Consider the following 16,027-nt stretch of genomic DNA (forward strand, 5'->3'; position numbering starts at 1 on the left):
ATATCAAATTACACATTAGCTTTTCTATAGATTGTGTAGGTAACACTTTATAATAAGTACACACTATTAAGCATGACATACTGAATTCATCATTTACTGTAACATAAAGCTGCAACATGACAAATGCTGAAAAATTTAAAGGGGTCTGAATACTTTCTGTATGAGATAGTGCTATATACAGCACTCTCTCATACACAGCCTATATAACACTAAATATTACACAATGTATCTATCTACTACAGCTTCTAAAAGTTGTCAATACACTGACTTACTTTACTTCAGCATGAGCTGCATGTTACCGCCACCTAGTGGTGTCCTTAAGTTACTACAGTACCCAGTGAGCCACTGAAGCCAAATGCACACGGGGCCTGAAAAATATAAAGGTATGGTTCAGATGTCCATGTGTTGTTTTATTAACTTAACTTAACCTTGTGAAGCTGTAATTGTAGTCAGTATGTAACTGTAATGAACAAAGGTCTGTCTTATTTGTAGTGTGTGTTTGAAACTAAAAGAAATTGTGTTTGTCTCTTTAAAACAACAACATGTCCTAAACACTTAATTACAGAGAAAACTCATTGTTTTATTAACATTTGAACTAAGGGAAACTTGTATACAGGATGACCTTTGGTAAGTGGTGGGGGCTCGGTGGTGGATCTGCTGCCCCCACGACCCAACCTTGGATAAGCAGATGAAGATGGATGGATGGATGGATGGATAGAAAATCCAGATAAATATCAATTAAAGACCAAAACCTTTTATTTATCCTCTCAATTTCAGACATTACAAACAAAGGCACAAAACCAAAGAGTTAAAGGCATATTCAAGTTTTTGTCTCCAACCAGACTCAGAGTTTCATCTTTAATTCATATGCGAATACTATTATTACATTTTAGGGAGTGAGATTCTGAATGTCAGGGGTCTGATGTCTTCAGTGTGCGGCTACTTGAACATTGGAATGGTACAATCATAAAAAAAAACAAGACTTTGGTGACGACCCCTAACCACCAAAATCTGCCCCAACCAACAGTGTACTGTAGTACTTGTCATGTTTTGAAAACTCAACTTCAGATCGATGCCAAGTTTGATGAGGATGAACTCCTCAGAGCCAGGAAATGACATTAACAATGAACCCTGGTTTCTGGTCTCAAGATGGTGACAGTATCACTAAATGCATCAGAAGGTGAGGAGCTTTTCAAAACATTTGTCACTGTTTACAATCATTCAGTTTTTAATATCAGAAAACTGAACAAGAAAAGAAACTTAATAGACTCAAACTCTCATAGATGACCTACAGCGTAGATCTGTTCAGGAAATCATGGGACCCATGAAATACTATAATGTTGTTCATAAATAAAACTGAAATTTCATATTCATAAATACTCACTGTGCTGGGAAATTTGAACTGTTTTAGACCGATAACAGACGAAACAGAGGAGAGGTTTCAGTCAGTAAGATGTGATCAGCTCCTCACCTCTTGTCTCCCAATTCACAGAGGTTCACAACCCATAATGTCAAAGTGTGGTGAAGAACCTCTGTCACTGTGACACTTTCATTCTAGGAATAGGAATATGAGAAAATTAAGAGAAACCGAACATCTGACCTCTGCCATGTTGGCACAGCAGATAGATGAGACATTATATGATTCTTTACCATATGCTCCACACCCAGGGAAAAATAACCGACAACAAACCCCAACCTGAACCTACAGAAACTAAGATTCCAGCATTGATAATAAACAGACACCATTTAGATAACTGAACTAAAATAAATCAGTGTAAAGAAGACTACTGAATAAATCTGCATCACAAGTTTAATTCCTCTCCTATTTGAAGGGACATTTCAGGTTTTTCAACCTGGTGTTGTGGTGGGTGGTCAAGTACCAACTATGAATGACTACCACACACAACCCTACAGCAACTATCGCTTTGAAAAATCCTATTTTAAAAAACTTGAAAAATTCTGTTTTGGAAAATTGAAAAAAAAAAATTTCAAAGGGAATGAAGTGAAGGTATAAAATCGACCCACTCACTTTCCTCTAACGTGGGTAACACAAATAAAGAGGGTGACACTCATTTCCATAAGCAGGAGCTGTCAGACCCAGAATAACATTCAGTAGTTTAGAACTAGCTTCAAAACAAGTTTAGCTCAGTTTAGCTTATTTTCACACAGACGTCTGTCTCACAGTCAGTGATCCAAATCATCCATAATGTCTACTCTAGACTCTGCGTGGCTGAGATACAGTAGCAGTTCACTTGGATCTGTTACATTGTCAAAATATAAATGGATCCACCTGGTTTTCCTGTCTGAGTTCCACATGAGCTGCCATTTCAAAAAGTCATGACACATTAACAAAACCCCCAAATCACTACAAGTGTCCAGGAAACAGGAAGCTAATAAAAGGAAAGCAAAACACACCAATCTAACAAGTTAGTCACAGAGAGAAATGATACAGCAGTGAAACGAGGCTGGCTTTCCTTTGATCATCTCTACTGCAGCCTCAGCCACCACATCAGCACCCTCCTCCATCATTAGGTCCTGGATGATGAGGCTCTGCAGGCTGGACAGGACGATCACATACTGATGATTGTGTCCTGATAACAACCGTCATCTCCAGGTCATCTGGCAGGAGAAAGATCAGGACTGACTGAACTGAACTGAACTGAACTCAGGAGTGAAAGTATTTCTAAATTCTTGGCAGAACCACAACCACAACCTTCCTCACTCATATGTTCCACCTCTCTCTCCTACTCCATTAATCCCTGACATATAAAGTTGGCAATATTTTAAAACATGCACTATGGAAATAGTAACACCTGACATTGTGTATGTCTTGTATCATTGAAAAAGAGAGCCTGCTCTCAATTGGCTTCCCTGAATAAATACAGGTTTGAAATGAAATGAAATTACATTTGTTTTAATGGTTCATTATTTATGGTTAATGGGTCTATGTGGATGTTGACAAAATCCTTACTTTGTTCCCTGACTGAACACACTCTGATCCTGTATTTTACATTCAAATAATAAACAAAAGTTCATTCTAGCAGATCAGGAGTGTTAAAACTGATGCACCTACCTGCAGGCTTCTTCTTGGAATGGCTCCAGCACTAACACCTTACACTCTCTCTTGGCTATTTTGTCCAGTGAAATGAGGGTGAGTTTGGGCGGCATGGAGAGGGAGCTGCCTGCTTGAGATCCAACAGGAGGCGTGACGGCCCGACGCTCCATCACAGAGTCTGACCTGGACCAAGCACACATATGAAACACCGCGTCATGATGACAGACAAGCCTGTGTAGGTCCATCTGTACTGTACAAGAACCCCATGCATACTGAAAATATGAATGTCAGCCGAAGTCAATGAATGGTACCGGACTAACAGAGCCACCGTACCTGATGGGACCTGACCTGGACGGCTGCTGGTGGGAGAAGCTCTGAGAGCGCCCGAGGCCCTGTCCGTCCAACAGCTCTCTGGCTGCAGAGCTGGATGATGAGGGAGATGTCCTCAGTGACGACCGAGGCCCCACAGGGGGAGTGGGCACAGAGGCTGAGAACTGGAGTTTCAGTTTCATGTGCTGGCTTAACTACAAGGAAGAGGAACTTTGATTATTAATGTATGTAACAGTGTTGATGATTACATTCAGGTTATATACAGTGGCTGTAAGAAGTAGTCATCCCCTGGGATGTTTTCCCCTTTTACTGCTTCTATAACTGGAGTGAATGAATTAAATGATATATTTTGGCTTTTTCAACAAGAATTTACAAAAAAAAAAACTGTCAAAGTGAAAACAGAGTTTACAAAATAATGTTAATTAAATAAGATAAAAAGTAATTGAATAATATTCACCCCCTTTAAAGGGATTGGGCTAATTCAGCTCAGGACCAGCCACAACGAAGAGGAGATCACCTGAGTACACTGAATATGTCTCAGTAGGTTGTAGTATAAAGACACGTCTGTGTCCGGTTATTGAAAAGCCCAAAGTCAGAGGAGGCCTGTCACAATAATTACTAGATCGAATTATTGAACAATTTATAGAAACTAACTTAATAGTTTTTAATCACACTCATTTCAGCCACTCGCTCTTCTGCCCCTCTTGTCTCTCATCTTGCAGCTCACTGCAGAACCACCCTCCTGCTCTCTGTTGGGACAGCTACAGTGGCTGGAAATTGACCTGTGCCCATATAATGGCTATTTTCCAGTCATTATATTTTGATTTTAAATATGCATTGATCAACATTTACATTTTTTCGATGTTCAAATGGCATCCAATGCTGACAGAGAATCACCCAGCACACCAATAGATATGCAACACAATGAAGGAAAGGCTAAAACTGGAAAATCATAATATGGGCTCTTCAAAACGACAATAATATAATTTATTGTAATATTTTTATGAGAAGACATTGTCCAACAAAAGGCCTATGTCAGGGGATGGATAAATAAAAATTCTAAGTCACTGAACATCCCCTGGAATCAGTTAAATCCATCATTAAGACACAGAAGAAATGTAAGTATTATCTTTGCTCTGTTGTTTTTATAGCCACTGCACATATCGAGGTGGTGGGAAAAGGAAGGAGGGAAGGAAGGAAGGAAGGAAGGAAGGAAGGAAGGAAGAAAGGAGGGTAGGTAAGTAGGTAGGTGAGGATACTGCCAAGGAGGTGATCTCACCTCGAAGAGTCCAGCCCTGAGGATCTGGAAGGCCACAGTGAAGGAGAGGGTGGAGCCCTTCCTACACTGTCCCAGGTTGTTGAGGGAAGACTGACACACTACTGCTCCCACCCTGGACTCCTGCTGATACTGATGACTGGAGGCTGAGGGGCAAGACAGGGAGACATGTATCAAAATCATTATTGACAGGTCATAAATGTCATGAAATAATCATTAAATGAACCGCACTTTACTTTACAGGATACTTTGCATTATTAAGACTTTCCAGCCCATTTGCATCAAATCATCTCCAGTTCTGCTGACTCAGTAATACAGTGTGAGGTATAAGGTAAGGCTGTTATGTGTGTCTGCTCCTCACCGTCAGCGTTCCAGATCAGACGAACAGCCAGAAAGTCCTGCAAGTTGTTCAGCAGGGTGTATTTCACCCAGAAGTGCTCCAGAGGCCGGACAGCACTGGGACAGGAAGCTGTCATTACCAGCTCAGGACGATCCAGACAAATACTGGGCAGCGAGTAACAACTGGAAATGTATCTGAGAAAAAACAACCATTTTAATTCCACTGAACACACTCTGTCATGCAAGAGTTGTCCTACAGGGGGAGCACAGGAGATATTAGCTTTTTTTAAAGGGATACGCCAATATTTTTTTTTGTGTCTTGCCTCACTCCCGAGTCCATGACAAGCAAATAGACACCATCCTTTCGACTGTGTGTGCAGTAACAAGGGAGATAGAGCCGTATGACCCGTAATAAGCTTAGCTCAAACGCTGGAAGTGCATAGGTAGTGTTAGCCTGCCTCCTACCCAAGCTGAAATCAGCAGTCGGAAGCTGATTTCATTTTAGCTCTAAACTCTGTAAATATATCACTTATCAACATTTCAAACATTTTTAGGCGGGAAAGTAGCCATTTAGATCAGCAGTGTGTCGTTAATTTGTCTAAATACCAGCTGTTTACAATTTTGTTCGGACAAATTTGGCGCTACTCAAGCTAGCCGTTGTGACCAACGCACTTCTAGTTACTTTCACAAAATAAAACACCTGTTGTTGTCACCTGTGCTTTTACTTTGAAATAGGAAGCTAACCTTCCCTCGATGTAGCTAGCTTGAACCAAAATAAACCGTCTTTGCTTGAACCCTCCGTTTTGACCGATCTTGTCCTGTTACCGGCATTTGACCGCTCAAGATGCCTTACCGGAGAGTTTTGTCAACTCTGAGACGAAGATCGGCCCGCCGGTTTCCGTTTAGAGTTGCTGAAGAGTTTCTCTGATGACTTTAGGTGGAGGCAGGCTAAGACTTCCTATGCACTTCCAGCGTTTGAGCTAAGCTAATTACGGGCGATACGGGCTCTCCCTTGTTACTGAACGCACAGTTGAAAGGATGGTGTCTATCTGCTTGTCATGGACTCTGGAGTGAGGGAAGACACGAAAAAAAAAAATGTTGGCGTATCACTTTAATGATGCTGGTGACCAAGGCCAGGACCAAGACCAGGAGCAGGAACAGGACCAGGACCAAAACTCAAATACAAAATCATCTGTCAGGTAGAATACCTCTATAATAATCTCTATATTGTTTTGGAAACACAGACATATTACTGTCCAAAATGACAGATGAAAGTCAGTCTACATGTTGAAGAAAAGAGAAGTTACCTAGTTAAAGGTAGAGCTGGAGTGCACCACTGTAACACAGCCACCAGCGGGATCTCCAGACCCTGCACACATACACCATGAACTCATTAAAACACATTGTTTTTAGATGTAATTTACATTTAATTTTTTATTGTTAATTACCTCCTGTGCAGGTTCAATTCTAAATGTCACCTCTTAAAACAGCCATGTATCAAAATGTGCTGCTTCCACAGTCTCAAATCAGTGAGACATACGTGCACGCACACACACACGCGCACGCTGTCACAAACACTGTAGCACTAAATGTGTTAAAAACAACAGGGACAGCTGTTTGATTACTGAGAGGTGAGTTGAGTAGGAATCAGTGTTTTTGGTGAGTTTCACACTTTCAGTGTTATCATTGGATTTGGTGACAAGAGGATAAATACAAAACAAGCAGTCTGGAGTACCAATGTGCTGGAGATATAATTATAGGGAATTCTTTCTCTGAAAGGTTTTGGATTGCCTTGTTGTAACACTGCATCACAATCACAACAGAGACTCAGTAATTTGATGATGAAATGAACAGGATGAATGGTGATGTGGTTTTCTGTAAATAAAGAATTGCACAAATTCATGCAGACGTCATAAGTCCCAGCTGTAGTCAGCTGGCAGCCAGCTGATTAGTCCCTGACCGATCGATTCTCCCTGAACAGGCCATCGATTTAAACCTAAGCTATCATACACTGATTTCTCCTTCAACACCACTGCACTCACAATGCTGCTGACAGCAGAGCTAGAGCTTGCCACCACCACCCCACCCTCCACCTGCTTGATCTGAGTCTAAAATGCCTCTGAAGTCATCTGAGTTGCTTCCATTCTGCTCCTGTGGGGGGTTATTCATTGCTTACAGACCATGCTGCTTTTCGGAACGCCTTCAGCACCAGTATAGACCAGAGCGGCATCTTTATGCAAATGAGACTGATATGAGGCATCCTGGGTAATTTAGTGGCAGTGCCTGGCATTTTTAAATTCCCTCCATTGAAAAGTTCAACATGGTGAAGAGTTGTTGTGTTGTTGGCTGTACCAACAATAAAAAAAAAAATCCACTTCTCCGGTTTTCACCACTTCGTTGTCGAGTTAAGTACCCGGAGAGAAGGCTTTTGTGGCTGCAAGTAATAACTTCTTCATTATCTAGCTACGAGCTAGTAATCTATATCTGATGAAACGTAATTCAGACAATACAAGGGGTTAGCTAACGTTAGTCAACATCAGTTAGCCTAACTGGCTTGACAAACTAACTAACAAAAAGTTGGCTATTAACAGGCTATTTACAGACAACACTGAGCCAAAACCTACCTGGTGATTCGACCAAAATACGTGTAGATGTCCGGGTAAGAAATTTCTGACCACTGTGTGGGGTGATCCAGTTAGATTGTGGGAGGCTAAATGGGCATACCAGTAGACTAATTAATTGTAATTTTTCAAGATAGCGTGAACGGTCGGTTTCAAGGAGCGTGTCAAAATAATTACGAGACATAGTGCTACAAAAGAAACAAAAAATAAAACATTCAAATTGATTGTTATTTAGTTAGTCTACGCTCCATCAAAACACAAAAAGCCACTGAGTGCAGAGGGAATTTTAAAATGCCGGGCGCTGCCCCTAAATTACCCAGGATGCCTCAGTCATTCTCATTTGCATAAAGATGCCGCAAGTGTTCCTGATTAAAATTATTTTTAGTGGTTAAATAGAAGAGAGATGAAGGCGGCTCATGTGGCCTTCATCCCTTCTTCATCACCTCTCTGAAGTCCTCATCTGCTTTGTTCTGGAGCTGCAGCTGGAACAGGAAGTTCTGCTCCTCCAAGGCACTTAGCATGCTGGGTAACCTTGACGACTCAGTGTTCATCCGATAGAATGAAGCCATGGTGACCTCAGATGATTGGTGGCTTTGGTGGGAAGGAGAACCATACACATGAAGGGAGAAGAGAACAACCCAGGCTGAACCAACGTCTGAACCAAATGTAAAGACCATTCATCAATGAATCATTTCAACATTTCACTAAAAGCTGCTGGTGGAGCAAGAGGGATCTTCTTCTCAGTCAGTGCATGTACTCACCAGACATTGTCTACCATAAGAACTGAGCCATCGGGCATCATGGGGAGGTAGGAGGAGTTAAAGTTCGGAAGGATCTTCACATCTCTGATACACACGTCTTCCTCAGAGCTCAGGTTCAACACTGAGGACAGAAACTCTTCATCATCATCTGCTGTGTGTGTGTGTATGTATGATTGAGTGTGTCTTTGTGTGTGTGTGCTGCTGTTGTACCTTTGAGAATAGTCAGGTGTTTTCCAGAAATAGTCATCTGCTGACAGTGGACACTGGGAGGTGGCAGAACATTTAAGGTGGTGTTGGCTGGAAAAGGAAACAAAACACAACCAGTAGTCACTAAACATGATGTAAATCACAGCGTGGTCCAGCAAGTCCAACATCCAAATCACAGGAGCTCAGTTTAATTAAAGGGATACGCCAACATTTTTTTTCCGTGTCTTGCCTCACTCCCGAGTCCATGACAAGCAGATAGACACCATCCTTTCGACTGTGCGTGCAGTAACAAGGGAGATAGAGCCTGTATCGCCCATAATTAGCTTAGCTCAAACGCTGAAAGTGTTAGCCTGCCTCCTACCCGAGCCGAAATCAGCTGTCAGAAGCTGATTTCATTTTTAGCTCTAAACTCTGTAAATATATCACTTTATCGACATTTCAAACATTTTTAGGCGAGAAAGTAGCCATTTAGATCAGCAGTGTGTCGTTAATTTGTCTAAATACCAGCTGTTTACAATTTTGTTCGGACGATTACGGCGCTACTCAAGCTAGCCGTGCTACCTATGCACTTCCAGCGTTTGAGCTAAGCTAATTATGGGCGATATCTCCCTCGTTACTGCACGCACAGTCGAAAGGATGGTGTCTATCTGCTTGTCATGGACTCGTGAGTGAGGCAAGACACGAAAAAAAAAATGTTGGCGTATCCCTTTAAGGTCAGATAAATGATCATTGTGCTGCTGCAGAGGATCCAGCCGCCATACCAATGTTCTCCACACAAGGGAAGAAGCTAGTTTCATACTGACACAACAAACTTCACATCACCGTCGTGTTTATGTTTTACAGTGAAAACAAAATGAAGACGTTCATACAACTGAAACCTTGACTCATTACAGTCACACTGTGAGTGAAAACAATAGGATGAGGTCTGCATAATGTCAGCTGCTCAGCTGTCACTGTAAACACATAAGCCGTGGTTCATAGTTGAGTTTAGCTAACTTTAACCTGATGTGTCAAAATTTCCAGTAAATTTCCAAAAACTTTCCATGGGAAGTTAAGCTGGGGAAGTTTGGAAATATTCCAAATTGGAAACTTTCCATGGGAATTATGGGAATGTATGGGAATAATGGGAATTTATGGGAATTAACTGGAAATTGGGGGTAATTTAAACAAACTGTATCATATCCAAACATAAATGTAAATATTTAGTTTCGTCATAGCAGACATCCATGCAAAATAATACAATTAAAAAACATAACATTTCAACAGATTTATTTGTGAGTAGAACTTTATCAAGTTTTAATTCTTGTATGAACAATCAATTCTTTTACTGAACAACAAAAACATGAACCCCCCCCAAGTTCCCGGTTAAGAGCCAACCTTCAATTTTGTAAATTTCGTTAATCCCGTTAATTCCCATGGAAGGTTTCCAACTTTGAAAATTCCCAGAATTTTGCAACCCTATGTGTCACCAATGAGCTCAACTCTGGTGTTGACACAGTGTGCGTACCTTGTGCCTTGAAGGTGTTCCGCTCACTTCTGAACGTGTCTGTCGGACTCTTGAGCTGGAGAAGAGTCAAGTAGCCATGTTCCCTCACCTCCACCTTCTCCTCCTCCTGCCTCCAGACTGTTACTATGATCTGATGCCACAGACACACACAGTTTGGATAATAAGTGAAGGGTGAGCTTCTTTTCTGTCTGATGTGCATGGGCGGTGCGTAATGGAGGCTAGGGAAGGTTAAGCCTTCCCAAATGTTATGCTGGGAAATTGTGAAATTGAATCTTGAAAATTATGGCAGCCAATCATACAGTATATAACAATGAGGTTGTCCCTGCAGCTGCTGCCCATTCGTCACTATGTTGACGAGTAGGGAATGGAGGTAAGACAATGTTTAATCATTAATTTGAAAGGAAACTGTCACTTTTCCGCTGTTTTGTTAACCCTCCGCCTGGCCATGTGCATTTGTTCACAATGAAACCGGCAAAAAATCAATACACGGAGCGGTGGATAATGTTATATAACATACAGTTATATAACCTACAGGCATATTGACCAGATCAGTATCCCAGAAGGTGAATTGACTGATGCTATACTCTGAATAAAAAGTGTTCCTTTCATTTTTTTGAGCAGTGTATATGGTCTTTATGTCCACATCCTCCAATCCTTGTCACAGTGCAGAGTCTGACCTTGGCTTTGACTGTGGTGACTGGCAGCTTGTCCAGAGAGACAGTGAGACAGAAGATGACCTGGTCGTCCAACACCACAGCAGACTGCAGGAGGACAGGCAGAGGATTCAATGTCATTACACAAAGACAGCATCACTGGTCAATATCTGTTAAATTAATTAGTGTACAGGTGAGTTTGCACCTGTGACCTATGACAAAGATGATCACAGTCCTATAAAGTTCTGCCCTGGGTTCTGTCTAGGTCAACATGGCTCCACATGGTGAGGACATGCAAGAACAAGAAGATTGAAGAAAAATGGTGTCGTGTCGACAGAGAGGAAAACAGACAGTCAGAGTTTCTGACTGACACGCACAGGAAAGATCTGATCAGACAGAGAAGACGATACTGACACTGACAGGAAGTCAAACTTAAGAAACCACAGCCCACTGCTCACGCAAATGTTGTGATGATACAGTATAGAGAGAGTTTTGTTAACACACCAACATTTCCTGCACCAAGGGTAACCATGAGATATTTGTCAACACTGTAATATTTGGAGTTGTATATATAGGTGAATGGTCAGTGTCCCTGAAGGCCAAACTACACTTTGAAGTCTGGAGCAGAAAGATTACTTCATAAAGAAAACAGAGACAGTCCCAAAGAGAATCAAACAACACAGAAGAACACAGACTGTGGTCAGTGTACAGAGGAAGGGTACTGTGGTCTGGTTTCTCACTGCCACAGGAACTTCCTGTCACCATGTAGATGACAAAGTGGAACATGTAGGCGAGCGATGACAAACGGTTTGTTAAGGTAATGTTCAGCCATTAACAGAAGCTGGACTTTGATGATGTTATGAATTGTGTGAGATCATGAATGTTGCCACTTCTCTTGGTTTCTTGGTTTGGATTCCTGCCGTGTCACTGGTTCAAAATCCTTCATCTGGTTAAAATGTTAAAAATGACCAAGGTCTAAAATGTGTAATATTTACCTGCTTGTTTCTATATTTGCACCTTTATTCTCCCTGAACAGCGTAAACAGTTGCATGGTTTTCTGAACTTTCCTAACATGAACTCACAGAGCAAGAGGCTCTGCAATACAACACCAGAAGATATATTTAGAGACAATGAAAAGTTTTTATAAATCCTAGTCAACCCATTTAAAGCAGAAGTAAGTGGTCCGGTCGTTTTCGCTAATGCTGCGTTCCAGGCAGGCTTTTGAAATCGTAAATTACAGCTTCAAGTCACAACTTACGACTTTGTAGCGTTCCAGGCAACCCACTCGTGTTTTTCCGACCTGTTTTACCGGTGAAAGTCACTATAACGGCCACTCGTAACTTCCGACCGGTGAACTCGTACCAGATCGAACTGGTACGACTTCACGGTCGGAAAAATACGAGTTTCCTTGAACGCACTATAACAGTCCTCGTCCCAACGTCGTCACATTCACGGCGTTCCTTGGCTGCACACACAGCCCTGCATGCCGTTCTCTCTCCTCATTGGATAAAAACTGTAGGATACGATAAATGTTTTCTCCTCGGCTCAGAGCAGAGCAGAGGGACTGAGAGACCCGTGTTTCAGTCCAAACACTCTATGTAAGTGATTGCTGTCGGAAGATATAACTATTTAAGACTTATATTAACACAAATATATCACTTACTTCTGCTTTAAGTTTTGTTCAAAGGGCTTATGTAACACCTATAATTAGACATTCACTCGTTTAGGTCATTTCTGTTATTTAGTAAACATAGTTATTCATACTAATAATTAGTATTTTCCAATTTTATCATTCACTACTGCAACATGCAGAGGCGTTTACAATATTTCAGACAGTGAGGGAGACTAATTATGACCCATTTGGCTTTCCATACACAACACTACATATACATGGGAATTTGAATGAGGAAGATAAGTTTTGCTGATTGTCCCACACCGAGGAGTCTCTGCTGGACATGTGTGGACCATGGTGTGGACACACACGGTGCTTGGACATGAGCCACTACCGTCTTACCTTCACCCATCCCCTCCCATCCTGCCGCCCTTCAGCAGCCGAGCTGTTGTGGGTGAGAAGCGGCGTGCACTCTCTGAAAACCCGGCTGCTGTCCTCCGCTCCAGGCTGCCTGTTCCCGGGCTGCTCCTCCTCCCCGCTGTCCTCGTCTCCGTCCTGGGACTCTGACTCGCCCTCACCGAGTCTCTGCTGCCGGCTCTCGGCGACGCAGACACTGGCCAGGGCAGCCAGAGACCCCCCCAGTTTCCTCCACGACAAGACCCCGGAGCCGTCCTCCTTCCCCGCGGCGTCCCGGGACCGCAGCACCAACAGGAACTGGACGGTCTCCCCGAGGTACAGGTGCCGTCTCCGGGGAAGAGTTTTGTAGTCCGCCGGGTCTGAGAGACTCGATATCGGAGCAGCAGGAAAATACATAAAGTAATCACACAGTGACTCCATCATTTCATACGTGAAGTGACGTCAACCAGCAGAAGCTAACTCTGAGCCACCTGCGGCTCTGTAAACAGACCGAGGGCTGGTCATCAACTTTCATTTCTGGTAAATAAATAAATAAATAATCATAGTAATAATAAAAGAGAGCGGGAGTCAGTGACAGGCGGACTGCAACAGTCTAATGTAGCCTATTACAACGCTAATACATCCATGATCCATAATCCCCACTGCTCCACTTCCTCCACTAACAGGACACACAGGTCGGTTAATGGAAACAGAGCGATGACGACAGACCAAACTAATCGATCAAAGCCTAGCAGAGGAGGAACATAGACTGTAGGAGGAAGCACAGACATAAAAGTGACTTAACAGTGACTATAAAAACAAACACAGACTGAGTCATACTAAATAACGGACCCAACACATTTTAATATTTCAGTTGATAAAAAAAACAAAGAATACATAGAGTCCAGTAGTTTATTAGGACTCTTAATTTAAAAACAGTCGCAATTTGCTGTGCTGAACTGCATATTATATCAGTAGAATATTATTACTGATTTGAATGTTATTTTATGAATGTTGCAGCCGATTGATGACAAGCTTATTTAACTGATTATATAATACATAGAGCTGTGCATGTAGCATTATGTGCAGTATCCCTTTAAGATATGTTCTGTGGTTATTAAGGTGAAGATCATTTCAGTCATTTACACTACATGTTCATACATAGGACAGTGTTACCAATAGGACAGGAATTTCAGTGTTTTGTTGTTGTTTTATTTCACCTTACCAGTGACATCAGTCACTCTATTCATCAAGTTTCTGAAAACTGAATGAATGATTCTTGTGGAGTTTTAGTAAAAAAGCAACTGGACTTCTCTTGTTTGAAGACATTTCACCCCTCATCCAAGAGGCTTCTTCAGTTCTGAGACTAATGCAAGCAACCCAGGTATTTAAACCCAGAGTGGGTGGTCCTTTGGTCTCTGGTGAAACCAAAGTCACATGACCACACCCCCGAGACTGAATGAATGAATGAATGAATTATTAATCATGATCAGGAGACCTGGGAGTGACATTAAAGAAATGTTGCGTTTATTCAGTACAAGAAAACAAAAACACTCAGTGGATGCACACAAAGAGCATCATCTACTACAAATTTTTAACAAATATATGCAGTTTCAAGTAAGATCCAAGCCAAGGTACACTCCTGTCTCTGAATTAGCTCCCAACTTAGCTTAGAGAAGGTCCACGTTCTTCCTGTCTGTCATAAAACAGGGATGTAGGGACAGTAGACGAGGATGAGTATGATCAAAGGTGAGGCACACTGCGCTCCAGACCCTTTGAAAACAGAGATTTAGGGTTTGACACAAAATGCACCTTTTTTTATTTTCTGCATCATTCTTACACTCTATGTAACATACAAGAAGTTCACATATGAAAAGTTGAATAATTTGTCATGAGCTACAAAAAGAGTCACAGTACCATATCACTACCTGTTTAAACAAGACTTCCTCTGGAAGAATAAAAACAAAGCTTAGGAAGACACTTTCATTTTATCCAGTAACCCATCGGCAGAGAATATGCGTGAACTGGGAGTGTGAGTGGGGAATACAGTATACACAGTGCGTACAGAACCACATGGTGTCCACCAATGAAAAAACAACTCTCTTATCCTTGTGACTTGACACAAGTAAATACAATGTGTTTCCACTGGTCCATCCTGTCTTTTATCAAAAGAGTTTGAGTGGTGTTAATATTTTGTGTATGTATGTATTTCTTAATGCATGAACACTGATATTTTGCTGAGGTTTGACAGATGTGGTTTAAAGACATAAAACGATCAGATTTCTGTTGAGGGTAATCACCTGTTCCATCATCAGACATTATACACCTTTCACACATTATCTTCATCGTCTGCACTACTCCATCACATTATGACAGACACACTCTTCTCGTCAGTTCTGCAGACAACAACCTGTTAAATACAGTATGTACAAATAGAGTAATAAATACAGAAGCCCTGGTCCATCACATGACGTCCAATGGCAAAAAAAGCCCCATTGTTTCTGTGACTGCAGCTGTTCGGTGCTCAGAAAAAACACCTGCTGGGTTTAGTCCAGTTACTTGCTGTAATACAGTGATGATCACAAAGCAGTGATAGCAGTGGGGCAAAAATAAAATTCAAACCCCAGTCAAACTGATGCTTTCCTGCTGTTAATGCTGTAACAGTTAAGCTGTATACTGAAGGTGGCTAGAATAAAGGTCAATGGGTCATTTAAAGGGATAGTTCAACATTTTGGCAAATTGGCCCATTGCCATAATCCCTATAGTCATAGCAGGTTCGTTACCTTTAATTGTCGGTGTAAGATATTTTTAGAATGGCCGAGCTATCCGAGTAAAAAAAATCCTAGTAGAAACACTGCACATAATATAGTTTGCACTTGAAAAAAAAGAAAGGAATATTTAATTTTATTTTAACTTTTATAAATTTTAGTTTCAATTTGTGGAAGAAGAAGTTATTAAAAGCTCATGCTTACATCATGCATGTAAAGAGTTATTATAAAACATTTCAAAATGCATGTGCAACTCGGTTAAATAAATATATTGTGTCTCGTCTCGTGTATAGTCTGTATAGTGTATAGTATAGTCACACCCCTATCAAATACACAATCCAACAACTCCAAAACGCTGTGGTGGACAAGTTGTGACCTGCACATTCACCACGCTATGAGATAATAACGGAACATTACGAGACTGTGTTGTTTTCGAGGCAAATGCAGAGACTGGAAAACAACGAAAACGAAAACAACTCGTAACGTTCCATTATTATCTCAT

At 41.4% G+C, this 16,027-nt stretch overlaps 1 protein-coding gene across 4 annotated transcripts; it reads right to left on the reverse strand.

The window, feature by feature from the left end:
- Positions 1-1,271: 1,271 nt before the first annotated feature.
- Positions 1,272-13,436, reverse strand: trappc14 (trafficking protein particle complex subunit 14). 4 transcript variants are annotated; one of them, XM_085759766.1, is made up of 12 exons: positions 12,764-13,436; positions 10,774-10,857; positions 10,097-10,226; positions 8,593-8,679; positions 8,383-8,503; positions 8,065-8,212; positions 6,308-6,369; positions 5,023-5,195; positions 4,665-4,807; positions 3,389-3,579; positions 3,074-3,238; positions 1,272-2,557 (listed from the first exon to the last, which is right to left on the reverse strand). In XM_085759766.1, the coding sequence occupies exons 1-12, from the start codon at positions 13,199-13,201 to the stop codon at positions 2,428-2,430; spliced, it is 1,872 nt and encodes a 623-aa protein (XP_085615892.1). In that variant the 5' UTR covers positions 13,202-13,436; the 3' UTR covers positions 1,272-2,427. The 4 variants fall into 4 exon arrangements, with proteins under 4 accessions (XP_085615892.1, XP_085615895.1, XP_085615893.1 ...); XM_085759769.1 differs by having other exon boundaries at positions 2,430-2,619; positions 3,074-3,233; positions 3,399-3,579; positions 12,764-13,435; XM_085759767.1 differs by having other exon boundaries at positions 2,430-2,619; positions 12,764-13,434.
- Between the last annotated feature and the right edge of the window lie 2,591 nt (positions 13,437-16,027).

The sequence above is a fragment of the Trachurus japonicus genome, chromosome 18 (assembly GCF_045865225.1).
Source record: "Trachurus japonicus isolate A0001 chromosome 18, Traja_1.0".
Lineage (NCBI taxonomy): Eukaryota > Metazoa > Chordata > Actinopteri > Carangiformes > Carangidae > Trachurus > Trachurus japonicus.